We start from the raw sequence: 25,796 nt of genomic DNA, 5'->3' as shown, positions 1-25,796 counted from the left end.
AGGGACGCAGAGGTTACATAGGTTCCTATGCTGAATATGGACCCCAGATCAACAATATTTATACACTTTTCCCATATTTAGGAGCTACTCTCTTCCCTGATCTAGCTTTCAAGCCCTTTTTCCAGCCATGACATCTCCCCAGACAATAACTTGGGTCCGTCTGCATATCAGATGTCAGGCTCAGGAAAAAACTAATAAAGTCATGGGTCCTTTGGAATATAACTAAAATAGACCTACTAGATATCTTCAAAACAGAGGCCCCAAATCTTCATCTGCAATATTCCAACCTTTATGTTCATGATTAGTCAACAATTTGTATGGCTTTATATATTAATTCTTTTTTTCAGCTACCAGGTTCCAGATGCTACCATGATGCCAACTGGACTTCCCTGGGCAGACGACCAGACCAATGTCCTGGAGGCCCACTTCCCCAGAGCTCTGTCCCACTAGGGAAAGAGAGAGATAGGCTGGGAGTATGGATCAACCTGCCAATGCCCACATTCCATGGGGAAGCAATTACAGAAGCCAGACCTTCCACCTTCTGCACCCCATAATGACCCTGGGTCCATACTCCCAGAGGATTAAAGAATAGGAAAGCTATCAGGGGAGGAGAGGAGATACAGATCTCTGGTGATGGAAATTGTACACCTCTTATCCTATGGTTTTTGTCAGTGTTTCCTTTTTATAAATAATAATAAAAAAATAAGAAAAGAAAATGGGAAGACTTCAGGTCAGGAAACTCTTTCCAAATCTCTTTTGCTCATATGTTAATTGTGCCTTTGAGGTGTGTGGGCAGCAGTAGGATGTGCTTTTGTTTGTGCATTTGTGCACATGCATTATGTCCAACTTCAGAGGGCAAACAAGTAAAAGAAAGGGCAGTCTCAGTACTTATGCAAGTTACAGAATAAAACATTCCTAGTTACTGTAGCAGTTGCCAGAGCGCATGGCATGAGAATAAGGAGACAGAAATCATAAGTAGACTCTTGTGTTTGTTCATGTTTTGTACATTCCTTGGTGATTTTTTTTTTTTAGAGACACACTTTTGTTCTCTGTAATAAATGACTCAGAAACCGTATCTCACAGTTTGGAACAAGATCAGTAGAAAGGTAAGAAAGACTGTGACACTTGGTTGACTCTAAGCCATAAACACCGATATTAATGTAGTTAAGTTGTGAACCTAAGAGTATGAAGTCCTGACTTCAGTAGTTCAATCCTCTGGTATTATATGTGCCAGAGTGATGCTCTGGTATGCCTCTCTCTATCTCTGTCTTTCACTCTCTCCCTGTTTCTTCCCCCACCAAATCAATCATGCTGCCCGATAGGTGGCTCAGTGGATGGAGCAATACACTCATGTACATGGGATCCTGAGTTGGATCCCTGCAAATACATGCAAATATGCTTTGGTCCCTCTCTACCTCATTAATAAATACTTCTTAAAATTAAACTCTTTCACGATAATTAATACCACAATAAAGTACTGCCAACATGATTTGAGAGGAAAACATACACAATTAAGAGTTAGAAAAAAATAAAATAAAAATAGATATGGCTGCGCAATTCTGCATATGTTAGTCTCCTATGTTACTAGGATAGGGGGTAGGTGTAGGGAGGGAGAGAGGGAAGAATGAACTGAAGAATGCAAATAGTCATGTGACATACAGGCAAAATATGTTCTCTTTTCCTGAATAATCTACATTTAGAATACTGAAGAGAATCCAGTTCTGTCTAGGTAAGTATGATCCTTGCTCCACAAACTTTGACACATGAAAACTGTAAAGTTTGTATCTACCTTTACTGATTACAATTTCTCCCATGGAGTTATCGATAATTACAAACTGATTATTGGTGATGAAGCTACCTGTCCCTTCTGTTTATCATTTCCAGCTTAACTCCAGATAGCAGAAAGTCTTTTATTTAAAAAAAAAAAAAGCAACAAACTTTAAATCTCCTATGAATTACAATTTTGGAACTAGAGTAACTTAAGATTTGTACAGGTCTGATTTTACTACTTGAACATAGGAAGTAGTTCAAATCAACTGCCTTTTCTAACCAGATTCTGGCCCACAAATATTTATTTAAAACCTAGTCTTCACAGGCTGGGAGTATGAATTGACCTACCAACATCCATGTTCTGCAGGGAAGCAATTACAGAAGCCAGACCTCCCACTTTCTGTACCCTCTAATGATCCTGGGTCCATATTCCCAGAGGGATAAAGAATAGGAAAGCTATCAGGGGAGGGGATGTGATATGGAGTGGGTGGTGGGAAATGTGTGGAGTTGTACCCTCTTATCCTGTGGTCTTGTCAATATTTCCATTTTATAAATAAAAGTTATACACACACACACACACACACAGTCTCTAGACACTGGGACCACAGTTAAAAAAGTATATGGGATTGTCTTCCAGTAGTAAATTCTATGTGAGAAAGATAGAAATGGGAGAGATATAAATTTACATTTTTTTTCAAGGAGTGGTTTGGAGGCAAATGTAGATAGTGGCTAATTAAAGAATTTCAACTATGTAAACAATTGGGTTACTTTCCAGTTATTTCTAAGAGTTTAAGGCAGTAAGATTAGTGGTGTTGGGTTATTGTACAGATGTGGTTGAGTTAGGCAGGACCCACAAACCATCATATTTCCATGTGAGTATTATTATTTACATATCACTCTTCGGCCTTGTTTTAAAAACGACTCCTCCTCCACCATATTACCCCCTCAGGGTATCGCCCATTCCTGCCAGCTGAAACCCTAGCAACCGTTGCTATGGAAGCTTTCTACCTTCCCAGAGTGCCTTGTTTTCTCCACTCCCTATACTAGCCAATTCCATCCTGACTTGCCACTTCCAGAATTCTCCTATAAAAGTCACTTCTGTATCTGCTCTTTCTTTCTCTTCCATGTCCCGACCTGGAGAAGGGCTGGCATGCATAGTGAGAAGCGGCCATTTTGCTAGCTCCACATGGCCTAAACCAGCTGTGCTCACACCCGACTCTGAGGCGTCCACATGAATAAAGATTTGTGTTCCTGCTCTGCCAGAAGTTCCTGGTCTCTTCTCTCTCCGGCGACGCTAGCCCGGCATAGTGATGCTTAGAGTTTATCATTATTTGGGCATTCCATATCTCAATTATCCTCAGGACATTCTGAACTCAGAAAAACAATTCCAAATATTTAATGACTTGACTTGAAATATGGCTTTAACATCCTGATCACAGAGATACTTCCAGCTAGATGTGCTAGATCAGCCATCTGTCTCATATTTTATGTCAGATCCATTTTATAAAGAGTAAATTTTTAGAAGTTCTATCTACAAGAGTATTTTTAGACTATAAGAGAACAGAATGAGTCTTGGAATTGATAGGCATATTCACTCTGATTTTTAAAAAAGTTTCTCAAAGCCTCCTAAGTTATCAACTGACATACACTGCGATGTGTAGATATTGTTTTCCTAAAGGTCTTCAAGCTTTATGAAGAATGTGTTTTGCTATATCTGGGGGTTCTTCAACTTAAGGCAGTAGTTTTAGATCAAGAAAAAACTTTCCATCTATAGTTTCTTCTACTTCTTCTTCCTCTCCCTCTCCTTCTCCTGATTCTTTTTAATCTCTAGCTTCTCTTAACTTTATGAATGAGAGAACTGAAGCACCAAGAAACAGTGTGACACACCAAATTTATGCACAACATATTGAACAGGGAGGAAATTTTCAACAGAATTTCAGTTCCTCCAGAATAAATTAGATTTTCATGCTTCTAACAAAATGGTATATTAACTACAGAGAAATATGCATGTGATAGTGAGTTAAGAAATATTGGGAGTCAGGCAGTAGCACTGCGGGTTAAGCACAGGTGGCACAAAGCACAAGGACCAGTGTAAGGATCCCTGCTAGAGCCCCCGGATCCCCACCTGCTCCGGGGAAAACTTCACAGTGCTGCAGATGCCTCTCTGTCCCTCTCAATCTCTATCTCCCCTACCCCTCTTGATTTCTAGCTGTCTCTATCCAAAAGAAAAAATATTAATTCATCACAAAAATAAATTTCAGCTATATTTGTGAAACAACAGTTTTGTTCTCTCATACCCATGTATATTAAATATATCCACCAATAAATAAATAAGAAACTGGGGTGAACTACATATACTAAGTACACAGCTTACTCAAATCAGTAAGGAAATATCAATTAAAATGAACAAAGAAGATGAATCTGTTTACAGAAAAATATGTAAGCTGCAAATGTATAACTTCACTAGAAATGAAATATTAAACTGGGCAAACCTATGCTTCTCCCTCATCAAACTTACAAGAATATGTAATTATTTTGCTTGTTTGTTTAACTAAGAATAATAATACTCAATGAGGATAAAGGTGTGAGTGAAATATTAAAAACCAAGTATTTTCATGTACTGCGAATGTAGTTAAAAAACTGGCACAAGCTTTATGAGAGAAGTTGAGTAAAAACATAAAAGGTTAACACAGTTTATACCAAAACCTATAATTACTCTGTAAGAAACTGACCCCTTAAGAAATCTAAATTTACAGATTTTTTGTAAAGAGGTGTATGTCAGGTCAGCAAAAGTCTGAAAACATTTTTCCCCAAATAGATGTGTGATTATGGTCTGATATTATACATAAGAAAAGCCTTTTAATGTAACTTACTAGGGGAGGTGAGAGGTAATAGTGACCAATTATTCCCAAATGTTTCCTTCTTTGTGGCTTTCTACTTATTTCTATATTCTTTACAAAAGGCATATGTAAATTTTATAATATATATATTTATTATATATATTATATATATGTGTATATATATTTTGTCACCAGGTTTATCACTGGAACTCTGTGTCTACATCATTTTACCACTTCCAGCAAGCAGCAACCCTTTCCCTTCCCTTCCTTTCCCTTCCCTTCCCTTCCCTTCCCTTCCTTTCCCTTCCCTTCCCTTCCCTTCCCTTCCCTTCCCTTCCCTTCCCTTCCCTTCCCTTCCCTTCCCTTCCCTTCCCTCCCCTCTCCCTCCCATTCTCCCATTCCTCCCTTCTTTCCTTCCTTCCTTCCCTCCTTCTTCCTTTCCTTTCTTCCTTCCTCTTCCAGACAGAAGATAAGAAACAGAAAGGGGGGCCAGGTAGTGGCACACCTGGTTGAGCACACATGTTATACTTCTTAAGGACCCAGGTTCAAGCCACTGGTCCCTACCTGCAGGGGGATAGCTTCACAAATGGTGAAGTAGGTTCACAGGTGTCTCTCTGTCTCTCTTCCTCACTATCTCTTCCTTCTCTCTATGTATCTGGCTGTTGCTATCAAACAAATAAAGATAATAAATTTTAAGAAAAAGAAACAAAGGGAGATGGAGAAGGTGAGAAGATACTACAGCACTATTCCACCACTTGTAAGGACTCCCCCATGCAGGTATTCCATATGTTGGTCAGGGGCTGAAATATGCATATGGTTAGCCATCCCCCAGCCTCAACAGAACAATTTTTTGAAGCATTTAAAAAAAATTTCTTCATAGGGATATTAATGGTTTACAGTTGACAGTAAAATGCAGTACAATAGTTTATATATGTATAACATTTCCGCGTAACAATACAACCCCCACTAGGTCCTCCTCTGCCATCATGTTCCAGGATCTGAACCCTCCCCTCTGCCCCAGAGTCTTTTACTTTTGTGTAATAGCCCAACTCCAGTCTAAGTTCTGCTTAGAGTTTTCTCTTCTGACTTTGTTTTTCAACTTCTGTCTATGAATGAGATCATCCCATATTCACACTTTTATTTCTGACTTATCTCACTTAACACGATGTCTTTGAGCTTCATCCAAGATAGGGCAAAGAAGGTGAATTCACCATGAACCTGGGACTTTGGAGCCTCAGGAATAAGAGTCTCTGCATAACCATTATGCCATCTACCCCTGTTCACATCTCTCAGTTTTCCACATAACAATTCAACCTCCCTCTAGGTCCTCCTCTGCCATCATGTTCCAGGACCTCCCCCCCCAGCCAGGAGTCCTTTACTTTGGTGCAATACACCAGACCCAGTCCAAGTTCTCAACATTTAACAAAATTCAACACTTTTAAACAAACAAGCAAAGAGTTTTTAAACAGAAGCAAGCTAAAAACTCAGAAAAGTTGGCAGACCCATTATTTTTTATTGTTAAATATCTACAAGTCACAAGAAAGACCCTTGTTTTCTAAAGCAGAGTCATTCAGAAAAGAAAAATGAACTCTCCTGAGGATATATCCTAAGGAACCAAACAATACCCATCCAAAAAGATTTTTGTATACTTATGTTCACAGCAGCACTATTTGTAATAGCCAAAATCTGGAAGCAACCCAGGTGTCCAACAACAGATGGGTGGCTGAGTAAGTTGTGGTATGAATACACAATGGAATACTACTCAGCTATTAAAAATGGTGATTTCACCTTTTCCACCCCACCCCATCTTGGATGAAGCTTAAAGGAATCATGTTCAGTGAGGTAAGTCAGAAAGAGAAGGATTGAATATGGATGAATTCACTCATAGAAAGAAGTTGAAAAACAAGATCAGAAGAGGAAACACTAAGCAGAACTTGAACTAGAGTTGGTGTATGGCACCAAAGTAAAACTCTGGGGTGTTTGTTTGGGCTGGGGGTGGCTCAGGTCCTGGAACAAGATGGCAAAGGAGGATGTAGTGGGGGTTGTATTGTTATGTGAAAATTTTATGCATGTAGACTATTGTAATTTACTGTCAGCTATAAACTATTACTCCCCCAATAAACAAATTAAAAAAAAAAAGAAAAGAAATAACAGACAGCCCTTATCTGTGATCTTGGAAGTCCTACTACAATTTCCAATGGAGGAAATGGGGACACAGAACTCTGGTGGTGGGAATGGTGTGGAATTGTACCTGCTATCTCATTATTTTGTAAATCAATATTAAATCTCTAATAAAATTAAATAAAAGAAAATTAAAATAAGGTAAAAAACTATATGTAAGATATGAATTTAAAAATGTATTTTACAGGAGTCAAGAGATGGCTTGGAAGATAAATCACATGACTCACCTGGAGTGAAACCCTAAGTCTGATGCTGTACACCACATGGAGCACCACAGGGGAGCAGTGGTATACTTAGGTCTCTCTCTCAAAATATGGACTCAGAATTGGACCAGGAAAGTGGCTCAGCAGTATATGTGAGGTTGATTTGGGAAGGAATTACTCAGTGGGGTAGAGCACTGGACTTGTATGTGTGAGGCCTCTGGTTCAACTCATAGTAACGAATATGCTAAAGTGAAGCTCTGGTCCCAAACTCTGACTCTGTCTCTCTCTCATTAAATAAACAAATATTTAGCACAGGAGCCTGTGTAACCTCTGTATTCCTATTGATATGAGCTCACGTTCCATGGTCATAGCTAGGAACATTCTAGGACCAGTCTTCCTCGATTGGCAGAGTACGTTGACCCAGCCTCCCTTCGGAGAGTGGGGCAGTTTCTACCAATGTTGTTCTACATTGAGGACAATAACGTATAGAGGCCCACAAGAGGGTTTACGATGTTGTTTCTGATGGAGATGACTAGTGATAGCGGAGAGGTATAGGCCTATGATATCTATGTGGGAATTCCAGGATTTCCTGACTAGAGCTCCAGATGATGAGTGGCCTGGTAGTGACCAAAAGGGCCATCATTAGAGTGTGCTGATCTCTGGGCCCTAGATCAGACTAATGGGGTTTACAGTTAATGGTATTTACATATTCTTCCCATATTTGAGAGCTACTCTCTGCTTTCTAGTCCCATTTCCAACTCTGATACCATTTCCCCAGACAATTCTTTTATCCCACCTGCACTTTAGTTGTGGTGCTCAGGCAAAATTAGTAAGGTCATGGGCCCCTTGGAATATAGCTAAAATAGACTTCCTCGCTTCTTCCAACATGAATACCCCAAACTTCATCTGCTATATTCTTAACTTCTTTGTTTCTGATTATTGAACAGCATGTTCTGCTTTGTATCTTAATACTTTTTTCAGCCACCAAGTTGCAGATGCTACCATGACACCAACCTGATTTCCTGGGCAGAAGACCTCATCAATGTGTTCTGGAATTACACCTTCCCAGAGCCCTATCCCCCTAGGGAAAGACAGAAACAGGCTGGGAGTATGGATTGACCTGTCAACACCCATGTTCAGTGGAGAAGCAATTACAGAAGCCAGACCTCCAACATTCTACACCCCATAAAGCTCTTTGGTCCATATTCCAAGAGGGATAAAGAATAGGGAAGCTTCCAATGGAAGAGATGGGGTATGTAACTCTGGTGGTGGGAACTGTATAGAATTGTACCCCTCTTATCCCACAATCTTGCCAATCATTATGAAATCAATAATAAACAAATAAATCATTTTTTTTTTACAAACACATAGGGATGTGGCAAAAACCAGCACAACTTTCTTTAGACTTGAGATTATCTACGACATTTATTATTTATGGCCCTACCTGGCCATAACCCAGGAAGGGAAAAAATGAAAGTTTAATTTCTTATAGCAAATACATTATAGGAGTGTGATGAAATAATTTTTGGGAAACAGGAAAGAAGTTATTCATTATGTATCCATTTCTTCTTAAGGTACTCTGGGCTCTCTCTCCTGTCTGCTTTTTCACCCTTCTTATTTATTAAATGACAGGTGCCTTTGTTGTTAAAATCAGTTCATGATCACTTTTGTTTTTGTTCCATTTCATGCAATGACTGGTTAAGAAAGCAGAAAATGCATTTTTAAGTAAATGAAGGCAACAGTAACCCTAGGTAAACTGTTTTAAAAACTTGTTCTTTCTACAAAAAGAACAATTTAGTAACACTGAAAATGACTTAGACTTTCAACAAAGTCAACTTTATGTGCTATGACTGAATAACCAGTAGCAACAAGTTAAATAGCCATTTGATTGTGTCTCATCTGTATTTATTACGGTTCTTTCTAATCATCCCCATCATATTAGCTTAAACATGGGAATGTGATATAAGCAGCTATGGTAGATAAACTACTTGACTGATGAGTGATGTTGAAGTCTGTCTGAAGAGTTCAGTGTAGTGAGGTAAGTGATTGAATTCCCCCTTGTAGATCACCACATTTACCAAGAAATATACATTCATTTCACTATTGAGATTTCCACAGGCCTGTACTGCCTCAATCTTGGTTTCTGTCCAGATCCTCCCCCAAACTGTGATATCTATAGCCTGTCATCTTTACTTGCTTAGAGAGAAAAGACATTCTCTGCTTTCTAATCTGGACTGAAATGGTCACAAAATTTAGGTTTGGGTCAAAGTGAAACCAATGAAAGTTTTTTTACTATTTTTTTTTCAGAGTTGTATGCAATCTCACTACTCATGGGCCTATTTTTGAGAGGGAGACAGAGACAGAGACAGAGACAGAGAAAGAGACAGAGACCACAGCTCTGGAGCTCCTATTAATGGTTTGGCACTCTCATGTGGTGCTGGGGCTTGAACCTGGGCAGTGAGCATGGCAAAACATACACTCTACCTGGTGGAGCAGTCTTTTCAGCCCCTTACTATATTCTTCCTCAAAGGTTTTGAAATAGCTAGATGCAGAACATAAAGTAGAAATCAGAGCCAAAATGTAAAAATGGCAAACCACCAGAGGGTGGGGCACAGGAACAGGCACCTGCAGATGTTGACTGTACCTAGGGCCACTCTGATTTTCACTAATAAGGATTTTTCCAGGGTGTGGTAACCTTTCCTCAAGTCTCTACAGATCACTTCTATGTGCCAAGATTATGAGTAATACAGAAGGAAGAGGATCTGAGATCTGTGGATACGGAATGTAAATGGAATCTACTTAAAACGGAGGTTAAAGTTCAGGCTTGATTGCTATATTGCAACGGAGATGGCATTTAATAGCTCCGATCATGAAAGATTTGTGTCTATAGTCATCTGGCATTCAAGGATGCCCCTTAAAAGACAATCAGGAAAACTGTCTGCTTTGCTCCAGGGATTCTTCTCTTGAATTCTAAGGGTTAGTTAGAATTCAGCTTGATGTAAGTACAAACTCATCCTCTATCACCCTTAATCTCAAACCTCTAACTATAAATCAACACCATCTTGAATCATGTGTGCTCCTCCCACCATAGTATATTCTGTAGTTCCATTCATACCTTTAAAAATGCCATTTGTAAGGGGCTGGGCAATGGCACATCTAGTTGAATGCACATGTTACAATCAGCACATAGGTTTGAGCCCCAGGTCCCCACCTGCAGGAGGAAAACTTTGCAAGTGGTGAAGCAGTGTTGACCAGGTGTCTCTCTGTCTCTCTCCCTCTTTATCACCCCCTTCCCTCTTGATTTCTGGCTGTCTTTATACAATAAATAAAGATAATAAACATTTTTTAAATGCCAGTTGTAAAAAAATGTGATTCCAATTATACAAATTACTAGGGGAGACAGTATTTTCTCCATGACTTTAACTGCCCTTTTGGTATTAACTTGAAAAAGAAAGAACACTACTCTTTCAGTACCCATATCTCATTGTTACAGTTAAGTATTATTTCAGTACTGAGATAATTTTTAGATATGTATGTGTTTTCTTACAGGTTTTTATTAAAAGGTACCAAACAAACGCACATCGCCTTCAACATGCTGAGCTGTCCCGGGACCCCCGGGGGGCCACTTTTGACCTCTGTCTCCCAACAGCAGGGGAGAGGGGTGGACCCAGAGTGAGCCTGCAAATGATTTTTTTTGTTGCTTTTATTGCAATAATTTAAAGGTATATATTCTACTAGAAGGATATTAATCATGGAAATATTTTAACATCTTCTTCCAACATAATTAATGGGTAGTATAATATCTATCGATTGCTCACTTCAGATAAAATTCTCTTTAATCCTATTTAGCAGGTGTCAGTTTTTGAATGAAATTTTTCTTACCCTAATAATCATGACACTTGATACTGAAAGTACTTTATAAAGTCTATGACTCTCAGAAGAAAACATCAAGTTACTCAGATGGGTTGCAAAAAATAACTCACCATCATAATTCCCCAACTTGCAATACCAGTAAGTTCACTGTGCAGGGAGAAAATGATAGCATCCATCAACCATAAAATTCAATTCTGGGCTTTATTATGCATTGCACTGTCTGGAGATCATTAGAATTCTTTATTCACAAAAGGATCAATAAAAAGCTTGTTTTACCTTTAAAAGCCCCAGCCAAAGCAAGACCATGAAAAGTTTCGAGAATCAACTGTATGACATACCATTTTTTCTCTTCTTTGGTTGTATACAGCCAACTTTTTACCTTGACACATTTCGCCCATCACCACCTTTGTGATCACCAAGATATGCTCCCGTGACTCATTAAGTTTTCCTGAGCTTCATTACAAATCTCTACCCTCAAGCCACTTCCTGCCATCTAAATTGTCTTACTATCACTATTACCCTCTCCATGTTATTTCTTGGATGATGTGCAGTCCCCAATCCTTTATTCTGACTCAACTCACCTCAATCATGCCCAGCCATTCCTGGAAACTGAACAAAGAGGATATTTAAAAGAGTTTGTTAATACTGTTGAGTGCTGCCCACAATAACCGGACATACATGTCATCTTATTTCTCCATTTATTTAATACAGGAGATAAATACTGGAAAGGGGGGAAAAAAGAAAACACATGAATCTATCCTAAGGAAATTTAAGTTCTAGAACATTATCTTTTTTTTTTTGGAAGCATAAGAACATATGCTTTATTTATGTAGTTTTTATTATTATTTTTTATTTATAAAAAGGAAACACTGACAAAACCATAGGATAAGAGGGGTACAACTCCACATAATTTCCACCACTAGAACTCCATATCCCATGCCCTCTGATAGCTTTCCTATTCTTTAACCCTCTGGAAGTGTGGACCCAAGGTTATTGTGGGATGCAGAAGGTGGAAGGTCTGGCTTCTGTAATTGCTTCTCCGCTGAACATGGGCGTTGACAGGTCGAGAGCATTATCTTCTACCAAATTTAACAATTTGTTTTTGTTTTTGCTATGGAGCAGTTAGCTTTTAAAATATTTAAGCTTAATTTCTAAATGACAAGTAACATGGTGGTATTGTAAAATATGAGTATTTAATATGATTTATTAGAAAAATATGTACTGTACACTTCCCCACAGTCTGTTATGTTCTGTTATATTCTATTTTTGCTATCTTAAAACAACATTTAGGGCTGCTGCACACCAGATGGAATTTTTCCTTTCCACCCACTTCAATTGCAAAGAGAAAAAAAGTTTTTTTTTATCCTATATGTAAATTTCTTATCAATTCCTGTCTGTCTTTATCAAGTATTCAAGTATCTCAATTACACTAAAATCACCTAAGTCAGACCAAACAACATGATATAACAGATCAAGTGTATTTAAAGTCAACCTGTAAGCCTATATGGTGTTTATCTGCGAAACATGCAGGTTCAAGGTTGATTTCTTTTTTTTTTTTTTCCTCCAGGGTTATTGCTGGGCTCGGTGCCTGCACCATGAATCCACTGCTCCTGGAGGCCATTTTCCCCCCTTCTGTTGCCCTTGTTGTTGTAGCCTCATTGTGGTTATTATTATTACTTTGTTGATGTTGTTCGTTGTTGGATAGGACAGAGAGAAATGGAGAGAGGAGGGGAAGACAGAGAGGAGGAGAGAAAGATAGACACCTGCAGACCTGCTTCACTGCCTGTGAAGCGACTCCCCTGCAGGTGGGGAGCCGAGGGCTTTACCAGGATCCTTACACAGGTCCCTGCGCTTTGTTCCACGTGCGCTTAATCCACTGCGCCACCGCCCAACCCCCCAGGGTTGATTTCTTTAAGAAGTCTAAATCAAAATCTACTTACTAAAGAAAAGATAATGATGCAGCAGCATATTTTAGCATAAAGTTAGCGAATTAAAATTGAGTTGTAACTGGGCAATCTGTTTTCACAGGCATAGTATCTCACACACCAAAGTCTTAACATTTATAAAAATAAATGGAGAGAACTGTGAGGGAAGGAGACAAGAAGCTTTCAGAGGGGCCAAGTGGGACCCATTCTCTTACAGGCCTATATTTGCTCTGAAGCAGAGGAATCAAAAAATTTTTACTCTAATCACTGGTTTCTCTATTGCTTAAATTCTCTAAGAGTTTGCTATTCCTCTTAGCACATACTGTTTAATAACTAAGCCACTCCCACCTGGCCTGCTTCCCACCTCCCTCTACCTCATGCTTTAGCCACTTGGTTCTGCTTCTAGACCTGCTGGCATCCTTCTACAGCATTATTATGTTGTTACACTATTCTTTTCTCTGCCTAGAAAGGCAAGTCTTCCCTCACTTCTCTTGTAACTCTTCTGAGCCTTAAAGTTCTGTTTCTTTTTTAAGGATAAGAGCAGATCTGTCTCCCCTGATCAGCTGAGCTCCCTGTGATAAACTTCTAGAACACCCTACATAACACTGTACAGATAACCATGAATTCAGCCTTTAGATTTCTTGCAAAGCACTAGCTTCTCTAGGGCAGTGATGTCGTCTTAACTCTTTGGTTTCTTGTCATGTTTTTTCCCCTTAAAGTCTCAAGAGGACACAGTTACTAAGCACTGCCAATCTGTATATCTTTTCTCTGTCTTTTTATCCAAAATAAGACCAAATAAACTGTTGGCCAAATACCTCTATTGCTACCTGGTTAGTAACCAGTCCATAAGGTGTGATATTGTTATATTAATGTGTATCTGGCCCTGGGGCCAGGTGGTGGCACACTGTGTTGAATGCACATGTTTCAATGCGCAAGGGCCCAGGGTCAAGCTCCCAACCTCCTCTTGTAAGGGAAAAGCTTCATGAGTGGTGAAGCAGTGCTGCAGGTGTTTATCTCTCTCCCTCCCAACTCCTTCCTGTCTCTAACCAATAAGTAAATAAAAAAATATTTTAAAAGCATATCATGCCTTGACAGGGCTAGAGTAGAAAAGAATTTAAGATCACAAGGGTTCAGGAGTGAGAGTTGTCACTGAAAGGGGCAAAAGTCAAGAAGAATCGCTGCTTTTCAAACACATTACTTCGATGCTTTCTCACACATAAGGTGATATGGCTATTTTGATGTCACAAGAGTAAGCTCTTAATAAAACCAGGGAATAACAGCTGTACCACAAGGAAGTCAAGATTTTTTTTTTTTTGAAAACACAAGTTTGATCAACCTCACAGAGCAAGTATCAATTTTCTAAACTGGGTCTTTTAAAATAAATCGGAAGATTTCACTAAGATAGCATAGTGGTAACTCTATCTCTTTAAGAATATTGAAATTAAAAAAAAAAAAAAACACTGAAATCTTCAGTGGGCTTCTTGTGAGAACCTAAAAATACAGCTAATGAGCAGATGGTTCTCCCAGACAGCATGAGCACAGCACTGCCTTTCATAGGCAGCATGGCTGCCATTTTTCTGTAGGAGAAAATATCCACCTGACCAGAGTTTATCAAGCACACAAAGTGAACCAAACTTGTAAAGCTGAATAAAGAGCACTAAATAAAGAGCACTGGTAGGTAGCTACAGCTGTGGTCAGTGTTGACAAGTGACACTTCCTCTTTCTGTCCAAATACCTATGAAGTTACTTAAACACTTCATTAAATATTTAAATGCTAATTTAAATATTGGGTTTTTTCATTTGTTTTAGTTTTTGTTTGTTTGTTTGTTTGGGGGGGTTTTGCCTCCAGGGTCATCACTGGGGTTCTGTGCCTGCACTACGAATCCACTGCTCCTGGAGGCTATTTTTTCCCCTTTTGTTGCCCTTGTTGTTTATCATCGTTATCATTATTGTTGTTATTGTTTTCTGTTTGTTTGTTTGTTTTTTTAAACTTCCCTAGTAATCCTATAAATCAGCAGAGTTCCCTCAGTAAGATGATTCTGACTTCAGGGGGAAAAAAAAAAAATCCCAGGCAGTGGTGCACATGGTACAATACTCAAATTACCATGCACAAGGACCCGGGATCAAGCTTGTGGTCCTCATCTGTAGGAGGATGAACTTTCACAAGTGATGAAGTAGTGCTGCAGGTTTCTCTTCTTCTCCCTCCCTCTCTTCCATCTCAATTTCTCTCTCTATATTTTCTCTATATATTTATATATACTTGTAAAAAATAAAAGAGAAAGAAAATGGGTGTCAGGGATGGTGGGTTTGTCATACATGCATGGAATCCCAGCAATAACCTTGGTAGCGAGGAAAACAAAATTCTACAATCAGACTGTAAATTTCTGGAAGGTGAGAACCATCTCTGCCACTTCTGCCTTACTCTGTGAACAGATTAAAAGTGAACTAAATAACTCACTTACTCAAAGCTTATTCTCTGTGAAAAAAGATAGAATAAAAAAATTTTTAAAGCTGGAGGGATGGGCAGTGGCATACTTGGTGAAGAGCACATATCATCATGTGCAAGGATCTGGGTTCGAGCCCCTACTGCCTACCTGCAGGGGGGAAGCTTTATGAGGAATGAAACAGGTCTGCTTTCCCTTTATATCTCTGCTTCCTTCTCAATTTCTGTCTTATCAAGGAAAAGAGAGAGGGATGGAGGAAAGGAGGGTGGAGGGAGGGAGGGAGGGAGAGAGAGAGAGGGAGAGAGAAATGAAAAAATGGTAGCCAGGAGTGGTGAATTTGTAGTGCCAGCATTAAGCCCCAGCAATAACCCTGATGGCAACTAAAATGAGAAGTACTTTTATACTGAACCTTCATCGTCAGGATTTTGTTAGTAAGAAAAATAATGCTTTTACATCACAAAATTTCAGTTTAGAGGTGGGTATCTTAATCTATTATGAAGCGTATATTACATATGAATTCTGGCTTTCAATACTATGCAACAATGTTTTAAAAGTCTGTCTTTAACAGTTTCTTAGTTAAAATAAATTATTGTTAAGCATAAATAATGTCTACATTACTTTTAACTTTACTTGCCTAGATATAAAGTGCAGGTTTGAAGACAAAATAATAAAGATATGTTTCTGGTTGGCAATTCATATAGAGTTTAAAAAGGACTTTCATTTTTTATATTTAGGTTTTAAAAAACAAAATAATAGATCAAATGAAAATTGGTAAAAAATAAAAAATAAAAAAAAAGCAAAGAACAACTTTTTCCCCTCCACCAGGGTTACTGCTAAAACTTAGTGAGTGGGTGACCAGTTTTGAACGAGTGAAACAAAAGTGACAGCAGTCAGGATACTCCAAGCCACTTCTCCCCTAGTAATCTTTGAACAAGGAGCCCTTTGACGTAGGCAGAGTTCCAGGAAGAGGCTGCAGGAAACAGGGAAAGGAAATTCCGGCCGAGGCTGAGTGATAGGGACCCTACCCTGGCAGCAGATTATGCCAAGATTCAGTTTCAGAACATACAAAATCCCCTTCCCACCCATATTTCATGAGTGAATTAGAAAAAAGGAAGGAAGCAGGGTGGGTCCCTAGACTTAACAAAGGAATTGAAGAAAAGGGGTGGGGAGAGGGAGGGATACAAACAGGCCCGCCAGGGAAAAGACTGCTGAGCAAAGATTTCACATCTATTTTATGGCTCCTCATTCCCACAACTTAGAAAGTAGAATGTCAGTTTCGAAACTACTGTAAGCATCTTTGCTCTATAAGTTAGCGCATTACAAACTCTAAGTTATACTTTAGTGAAACTAAGAGTTTCAGTTTTCTGGTAAGAAGCATAGTTATATTCCAGAAAACTGTTCTTACATCTAGATATGTTGGTTTGTTACAGTTAATCCATTGCTACCAAATGTGAGCAGTTTACCTCTAAAATTAAAGTAGGATTTAAACTAGGTAATTGTCTTCGCATTTCCTTTTCTTTCCCTTCCCATACCTCCCACCACCACCACCACCACTACCACCACCACCACCACCACCTCCTCCTTTTCCTACAAAGCTACCTACACTCCCCAGCCGTTCCCTCTTTCTTGTGATCCTTGTCATCTTGCCATCTTATCAGTTCTCCCTCCAAGACTGAGCGCTAAGAGAAGATGTGCCCCAGACACATCTTCAGACAGGACTCTGCTAATAGTCCATGCTTCACGATTTACCAGTTTCAGCTTTCTAATCAGACTGATACATCATTTTCCTAACACAAAGGTCTTCATCATTCTACTTTATAGAAACTAATGAAGCCAAATAGCTAACAGTTCCTTAGTAGTTTTAGAATGAAGTAAAGCTTCTAACCTCTGAAATCTTCCACAGTCTGTTCCCAATCTCCTCTCAAGAAAACTTTCTTCAGCTTCTCCTATCTCAAATTCTCCCACCACCACCATTTTTAGTGATATGGAATGGCTCTGGTTTTTCTGGAGGAAAAATTTTTGCATGTCTATTTTCTAATATTCTCCCCACTAGGGATGTGTTTCTTCAATTTGAACTGTTTAAATCCAACCCCAAATTGACAGTAAGGCCTGGGGCCAACAATACCTTTGCCAGAAGATAGAGCTCTATTTCCTACTCTCCCTCCACCCCACCCCATGGAATGAACCCAGGGTTGACTGAGCAGTATCCAGGGCTTGATCTATTTTCTTATCTTTTTTTTTTCCCATTTCTTTTCTCTTCTCCCTCTTTTTCTTTATCATCTTAATGTGGGCTTCGTAGCCTACAGTATAGTTACTGACAAGTAGGTACAAGTTCTCATCTCCCTATAGTAGTGCCTACAAAACACTTTCAGTCCAACTTAAGCCCATTCCCATCATGCACCAGACACCAACACCCTCTGTATTCCCCTCTCCCCCACCTTCCCCAGAATCCTTTGATTTGCTGCAATACCAGGGCCTGATTTTCCATTCATTATTTTTCAAAGGGGGTTGGGGGAAAGAAAGATAGAGGCAGGAGCACAAGAGGTCCCTGTAAAATCAGTAACTTTTGAGAAAGGTGCAGCATCATTACAAGTCCCAAGACTTGTTTATTGAAAAAATAAATCACTTGGTTTTACAGTTAGAGAAATTCTCTCTTTAAGGTATTTTCAAAGGATCTAGTCTGAGAAAGAAGGTATCTATTATATAGTCCATATACTACTAGCCAGAAGTCTCTGCTAACAATTAATTAATGAGATAAACACTGCAGTTCAGCATATCTTAGCTGTCTCAAACACAACATACTCCAAAGCAAGGGAAATGTCTTCTGCAAAATTTTGACTGAGGTGACTGACATGCCATTCTAGTGCTAAGTAGAATATTCTTTTTAAAAAAATTTTTTACTGGGTATTAACGGTTCACAGTTGACAGTAAAATACAATAGTTTGTACATGCCTAACATTTCCCAGTTTGCCACATAACAATTCAACCCCCACTAGGTCCTCCTCTGCCATCATGTTCCAGGACCTGAACCTTCCCCTACCCCATAGTCTTATGTTGGTGCAATACACCAACTCCGTCCAAGTTCTCTTAGCAGAATATTCTTCGGTCTACTCTATTCCAAAGAAGTCTTGAAAAATTTTGTAACCTGTTTAACATAATACCATATGTACCCCCAATACCAGTTATTAAATTCTGCCAATGCCACCCTCTATATGACTCTTAGCACATTGAGTATTCTTGATACTCACAGAAACAAGCCCTTTTAAAAAATATCACCTGACATTACAATAACTTTCTAAGGGTTCTCTAACACTTTCCTCTTCATCACCCACATTTTCCACTAAGTTAGTGCCAGAGAGAAGATCATATCTGATTACGCCAATTCCTTTCTTTGATGACTTTTCTTTGCCAGAAAGGCAAGTCTAAACTACCTGAGGTGGCTTGCTAGGTCTTTCACAATAGAATTCTAGTCAACCCCTGTACCCACAATCTTTCACTCCTCATGAATTAAGGTATCTTCCTGCTGGCCCCTGTATCTTCAATGCTTTTCTCTGTCCCTCCTTTCTATGACGTTAGCAATGCTTCAACTTGGAGTTACGGAGTTTCGATTTGGTAATGTATGCCCTCTTCTTCCATTTTATAATCTTAAAATAAGACTAGAAAACATAATGCCTAAAGGTCATTTCTCTAAAAACTTAAGAGCCAAATATTAATCCTACTATGATAGTTCATTTCTGTCCACTTCATAAAGTTCTCACACAGTAATTTTCATTGCTTAGCAATGAGTGGGGCTAATTTTTGCCTAGAGCTAGTGAGTTGAGAATAAAAAACCAAGTGCTTCCTGAGAATCTTTTAATAATGACACATTTAACATTTTTTTTGTTTGTTTCAGAAACATCTTGGTAGAAGAAGCAGTGTTTCCCCAATTGCATGCAAATATGTAATCATGGTCTTTACCAGCTTAACAAAATATAGAAATGCGTACTCAAGAAACACTAAGTCCCTTCAGTTTATAACAAGGCAAATCAGCAACAAAGGTTTTCTTCTATCAAGTTCACACTTTTCCCCACTTTGTAGTATTTCTGAGTAGCTTTCTCATTTCGACACACCTATATAAAAAAAGGATGTGATATTCTCGAACTGGTGGCGAAATAAAATTTAGCAAAAATGAGGATGACTCAATAGACATTTTGCCATTGGCATAGTTCAAGAATCGTAAACGAGGCAGATAAAATATTTTCAATCCGTGAAAGAAAGGAAATCAGTATGTAACTTCAGGGCTTGGTTATTACTGTCATCATTATCACAAGGAGAGGAAATGGCAACTTCAGTTTATATTACATTAACTGCAGTTTCCTCTGCGTATGCTGTGTATAGCTAGTAAATTCATGAGTAAGAGCAGATGACTGCTACTGAAAAGAATGCAAGGGCATGAAAAAATGGTAATGCTGGGGGTCTGGCTGTGGTGCACCTGCTTAAGTGCACACATCACCGTGTGGAAGGACCCAGGTTCGAGCCCCAGTTCCCCACCTGCGGGGGGGGGGAACTTCACAAGCAGTGAAGCAGGTCTGCAGGTGTCTTTCCTTCTCCTCTCTCCTTCCGGTTTCCCTCTCAATTTCTCTCTGTTTTATACAATAAAAATAGAAAGAAGGAAAGAAAGGAAGAAAGAATGGAGGGAAGAAAGGGAAAGAAAGGAAGGCAGAAAGGTAGGCTATGGGGAGCCTTTCTTGTAGTGCTGACACCAAGTCCCAGTAGTAACTCTAGTGGCAGTTAAAAAAGAAAGAAAATGCTTAAGTCTCTTAATACTGTGGACCATCTCAATGCAGACAAAGCTTAAGACAGGTGCTTATGACATAAAGGTAAAATAATGTACTTGTTGGCTTTCATGCCTAATAATTACTATAAATATTTAGTATCATAATCCACTTAATGGAACACTATGGAAATGAGGGGTCTGTAAGAGGCGTACCTATGTGTCAATAACTGTATTGTAAGCCATTAATCCCACCCCCCATAAAGTGGGGGGGGGGAAAGAAAAAGAAAGCAGCTTTTATCTTAAATATACTAGCTAAGATTGATTTTGAAACTTCTATATTGAAATTGATTTTTCTTGGAGGTTTAAAAAACTAAACCAGTGGGAGCTGGGCCATAGCGCAGCAGGTTAAGCTCAGGTGGCACGAATCGCAAGGACCGGCTTAAGGATCCCAGTTCGAGCTCCCTGCTCCCCACCTGCAGGGGAGTTACTTCACAGGCGGTGAAGCAGGTTTTCAGGTGTCTGTCTTTCCCTCCCCTCTCCATTTCTCTCTGTCCTATCCAACATCAACATGAATAACAACTACAACATCAATAACAACTACAGCAATAAAGCAACAAGGGCAACAAAAGGAAAAAAAATAAAAATAAATAAAACCAGTATGAGAATAGTTGTTTAAAAAATCAACTTCTGAGAGATATCATTCCTGCCAGAGAAAAATCAGACTGGCAAAGTTTATATCCTTTACTAAGAAAGAAAGGTCCTTGCCTGTCACATTTCCTTACTCTAAACTTTAGTAGACGATTATAAAAGGTCATGATTCTTGTGTTCATTTATTTACCATCTTTCTATTCAGAAGCACAAACACTTCAAATCTATAAAGGTTAGTGCACTTGTATCGTGACTCTTATGGAAGAAGTAAAGCATCTTAATGCCCTAACTTACAATCTTGAATTTAAGGTAGGGGAGACAGAATAAAGATGATGCAAAAGACTTTCATGTCTGGGGCTTCCAAGTTCCAAGTTCAGTCTCCCATACCACCACAAGCCAGAGCTAAGCAATGTTTTGGTAAAAAAATAAAATAAAATAATTTAAAATTCACTGGTAACAGAGTTATATAACATAAGCAACAGTGAAAATCTTCCCCCCTAAAACTTATTTTTCATGTTAAGTTTTTTATAATTTTTAGCAGGAAGCTCAGATTTGTGTTGTTACATTTCTGGAGAGTTAATATTGTTAGTTGGAGTGATATTTCTAGATTAAACTAGATATAAGACAAAAACAACAGTTACCTCTTTATTAAGTATAAAGTTGCATGTGGCCTAAAGTGATTGATAGCTTTAGTGAAGTGGTAAACTACAACTTGTTAGATTTTGATAGATTGTGCCCGACCCCCAGGTATCTCTAATTTGTTAAATTGAATATGTAACCCATTGTAAAAATATATAATTCATTTTAAGGATAACTAGGAGGAAAATGCTCACAAACTCAAGGTTTTCTATCAACCACTGTTCCCAGAGATGAGAACATGTAGGAGAAAGATGTATCTTCCAATCAATAAAATATAGAATATAGCATATGAAAACAGATGCTCTTCTAAGTTTTAAGTCACTTAAATGATGTAGGATAGTCAGGTATTCTAAGTACACTGCAGATGCTAGGAGTCAGTTGATAAAGTCTACCTTCAGGGTGCTTTTAATGACTTGAACAAATCCCTAAATATTTCAATAGTAACGACAGAAGTGAAGACTCCTGAGACCTCTACCGATACTTCAAGTCGATAGTCACCCCTGAAATATTTCACTTATAAGCCCTTGAATGTGCTTAATTATTCTCCCTCTTGAGTCACTAATTGTCATGACTTGATGCTGCACTGTTACAGAAGTGTTAATTTCTTAAACTAAGCAGCCATCCATCCTTAAATATCTCATCTCCTCTTCTTCTCAGTAAAACGCTGGCATTTGTACAGATAGCCTTGGCGCAGAAAAAGCATGAAGCAACTTTTTCCTCCTAGGGAGGGTTGAAAATAAAATCCCAAGGAAAAATTAAAGTCAGACAAAAACATGTTTTTTAGCACTGAGGAATTTTCCTTTTCATGAGCAACCCTGGATAGTTCAGCACTGAGAACGAAATCTCAAAAACAAGAACAAAAAGTCAACAAACAATAATGTATAGCAGCAGAAAGTGGTCTCATTGTCTTCCCAGTTTGAGGACAATGTTCTCAGTTCTAAAATTCAATCTGAATAACTGCTTTCAGGAGGACCGAGCACAACGTCCCTTTCCTACAGTTTAACTACAGCCAAACAATAAAACTCTTGTTGGAACTCAAATATTCATAAGATCCTAGGAAAACTCCCTTTTGAGTCTCCTACTTGGTGGAAACATGCATAATCTGCTTTTCTGTTTCTGTCATTTTTAGTGACTTAAGATACATCTGCTCCAACATTAAATAGAAAAGGACATGGGGCTGTTCTTTTAAAATTCATTTTCAACAAATGATCTAGTTAGGTGAAACTCCCAAGATCAAAACTTAAAGCTATCAAATCAGGATCATATTAGCTTCTGATTCCACATTACTTAATTCTCAGAAGTGTTCTCTTATAAATCTAGTCTTATAATCTATTAGTTTAGAACTATGAGCAGGTAACATTTTTGATTAAGGAAAATACTTTCATATGAGAAAAAAGCCCAAACGTAAACAATTTAAAATACTCTTTCCTTCAAACATACAGCTATGCAGAATTCATTTCTACCCCCTTGAGACCTGCATCCTCAAGAGAAAAGGAGCTTACCTGTTCAGACTTCTCTTGTTCTTTTTTGTCCATCTGTAAAATCTGACAGTTTTCTCTTGCCAACTTCTGGACCAGTTCAATTTTTCCAGTATCATCTCTCTCCTGAAGTTTGCACATCACCCCTGCCTTGAGAGTTGGAGAAAAAGCGAAGATATACTTAAATCCGCAGTCCCAGGACATGACACCACCACAAAGTACACTTTATGATAAGCTCATCCTTTTCGATTAAATCATGGTATTGCTAAAAATATTTTGCCTTTCTAAAACTGAATATATATTATTTCAACCTAAAAATAGTATGCCAAAAGACTAAAAACAGAGATGGCTTATCAGTCTACTTTAAGAGTATGAAAGGCAGAGCAAACTAAATCATCTGCTGCTAAAGTGTGCTCCTGATATGCCAGTATTTGTTCCTGACAGCCTGTTTCCTGTTACATAAGCCAAGCAAGAGGTTAAAAACTCATGGGAAAGTTAGCCAGGAACTACTGTGGCAGAAAGGGTGAAGTGATACAGAGTACTAAAAATAACAGTACACAACCTCCTAATTCTTTTGCTCCATCAGATCATTGCATGTACAAATACAAAGTTATTAAGATCACAAGATAAAATTTTTGACAACTAAAAAATTACTATGGAGCACTAAAAAAAAACTCTAATATTGCATAGCAATGGGAAAAAAAAGCTTAAAATCTCATACATCACAGGATCTTGGAAATGACATAAAAGCATCATTTGTTATTATTACATCAAGTTACCTCAGCAATAATAATATGAAGAAGAGTCTGGGAATTTTATTTTAATATATATATTTGTTTCTTCTGCTCAAATTCTTCAAGAATGCTTCACACTGACATATCAGAATATAACTCAATAAATCTGAAATTACTGTTGGCAAAAGCAGTTGAAATGATGGAATTTTTGTCTTACCCAATACAATCTACAGAATTTGAATGAAATTAAGCCTATAATGAAATATGGAGGTGGGGTATGTGATCCATAGCTTGTGGTCTTACTGATCTGTGTTACAGATATCAACTTTGTTGGATAAAATTGGACATCAGAGAAATGGAATAATCTAGGTTTTAAAAAAAAGCCTCAATCTTTATTCTCAAGGGCAAGGACATTTCCTTTGCTAGCAACTTCTCCAGCAGCTAGGGAGGAAGTCAAAATATCTTTACGTGGTATAAATCACAAACTCCTAGTGCAAGTGGAATTCCTTCACCAAAGTCTCACATTTATATTTACAATGCCTTCATGAACAGTCTAGTTTGCTTCCAAGGTTTCCTAGGATAGAGATTTTAGTTTATATTAAGACAGCCTGTGCACTGTTGAAAAGCCTGACTAGTTGGAAAGACCCTTGGCACACTAAACAAAATTCTAAAACTGTTTAACTCCAACTCATGAGTACTATACTAGGTTTTGTTTGTATATATCCAAAGGTTATTTTTACTTATTTTCATGAACAAATGAATGAGAAAAAGATAGATAGATGATAGATAGACAGACAGACAGATAGATAGATAGATAGATAGATAGATAGATAGATAGATAGACAGAGATAGAGACCGCCAGCCCAAAGCACTTGCCTGCACTGTTCAATTATGACATATGGCATTGCTGGTGACTGGATGTGGGACTTCCAAGCCTTCATGCAAATCAGTCTCATGTAGTACTACTATTGTTATGTTAGTTCCCTAGGTTTTGCCTTTAAAATAATTGAAACTGGTCAAATTATTTTCCAATATGACAATCTTTCAAATATTTAGTGAGCAATATTTAAGATATCATGCTCCTTTTAGTATTCCATATATATGTATTTCTAGTTCCTTCTTTTATTTTCCAAATAACTTTATTGGGGGAAATGATCTGTAAGACAGTTAATAGCACATTCTTCCTGTGATGGGTCTCAGAAAGAAAGAACAGAGCACGACTCTGCTCTGGCTATTGAAAGTATCAGAGATTGAGCCCTGGGTGTCATATGTGCAAGTCCTGTATTCTACTGCCGAGTCATTTCCCTCACTCTCCCTATTTTATTCACTTCTTCACTCAATCACCTTCATCTGAGCAACAACTGCATGCTCAGATCTATGATAGGTTCTTAGTATGATCAAAACCAATTTTAAAATGTCTACATATCATGGATCTTATATTTGATAAGGGGTATGGATTATATAATATGACAGATATAAAATATAAGATGAGAATATATGATAGGAAGGAAAATAAAGTAGGGTAAGGGGACAAAGAAATGGTTAGAAGTGTTATTAGCATTGATAGAAAAGTCAGGAAAGAATTCTTAAGTACAATGATAATTTGAATGAAGACTGAAAGGAAATAAAGAGGAGTTTCAAGATAAGGTACAGAAGTTCAAAGGCCCTGACCCCAGATGCATTCAAAATACTCAAGGAAAAGGAAACAAACAAACAAACGAACAAAAAAACCAGTAGACTGGAACAAAGTAAGTCAAGTTATATTGGCATAATTTGACTTACATTTCAACAGGATCATTCTATCCTCTGAGTTGAGATATCACAGTTGAGTTGGAGTAAGTGAAGCTAAAAGACCAATGAGGAGACTGGTCTTCAGGTATGAGAAATGACATAATGACACTGGGTGGGTTGGAAGTAGTATAGAACAAAGTCTTTTAAGTACAGAGAGAAGAAAGAATGAGAAACACCCATTCATTTTGAGTGAGGATGAGTTAGTTACATGATAAGAAATGGACCACTAACTAACTAAAGAGTGATAGATATGCAAATGCCCATGTCCAGCAGAGAAGCAATTATAGAAGCCAGGATTCCCATCTTCTGCACCTCATAGAGAAATTTGGTCCATATTTCCAGAGGGGGAGAATGTTAGGGGAAGATGACCAGAGGGCTCTGAACTTCAAGTTCATCAAGACTCTGAGAGAGAAGAGGAAAAAAGGAAGAACATTTGGAAGTAGCAATAGGTGGAGGTGTGACTTAAGAAGGAAGACAGGACCATAGGAAAAAAAATGGGGTGTGTGTGCAAATA

General features: G+C 38.3%; 1 protein-coding gene across 1 annotated transcript in view; it reads right to left on the bottom strand.

Annotated features, from left to right (window-relative positions):
* RAPGEF5 (Rap guanine nucleotide exchange factor 5) overlaps window positions 1-25,796 on the bottom strand; it is a 308,676-nt gene that overhangs the window by 115,218 nt on the left and 167,662 nt on the right. Inside the window, exon 9 of the mRNA XM_060196104.1 lies at window positions 22,782-22,907. Within this exon, the coding sequence (XP_060052087.1) occupies window positions 22,782-22,907 (126 nt within the window). The remainder of the gene's footprint in view (window positions 1-22,781; window positions 22,908-25,796) is intronic.

Source organism: Erinaceus europaeus, chromosome 8, assembly GCF_950295315.1.
Source record: "Erinaceus europaeus chromosome 8, mEriEur2.1, whole genome shotgun sequence".
NCBI lineage: Eukaryota > Metazoa > Chordata > Mammalia > Eulipotyphla > Erinaceidae > Erinaceus > Erinaceus europaeus.
Note: the sequence above shows the minus strand (reverse complement) of the source record. Positions and strands in the feature narration are given on the sequence as shown.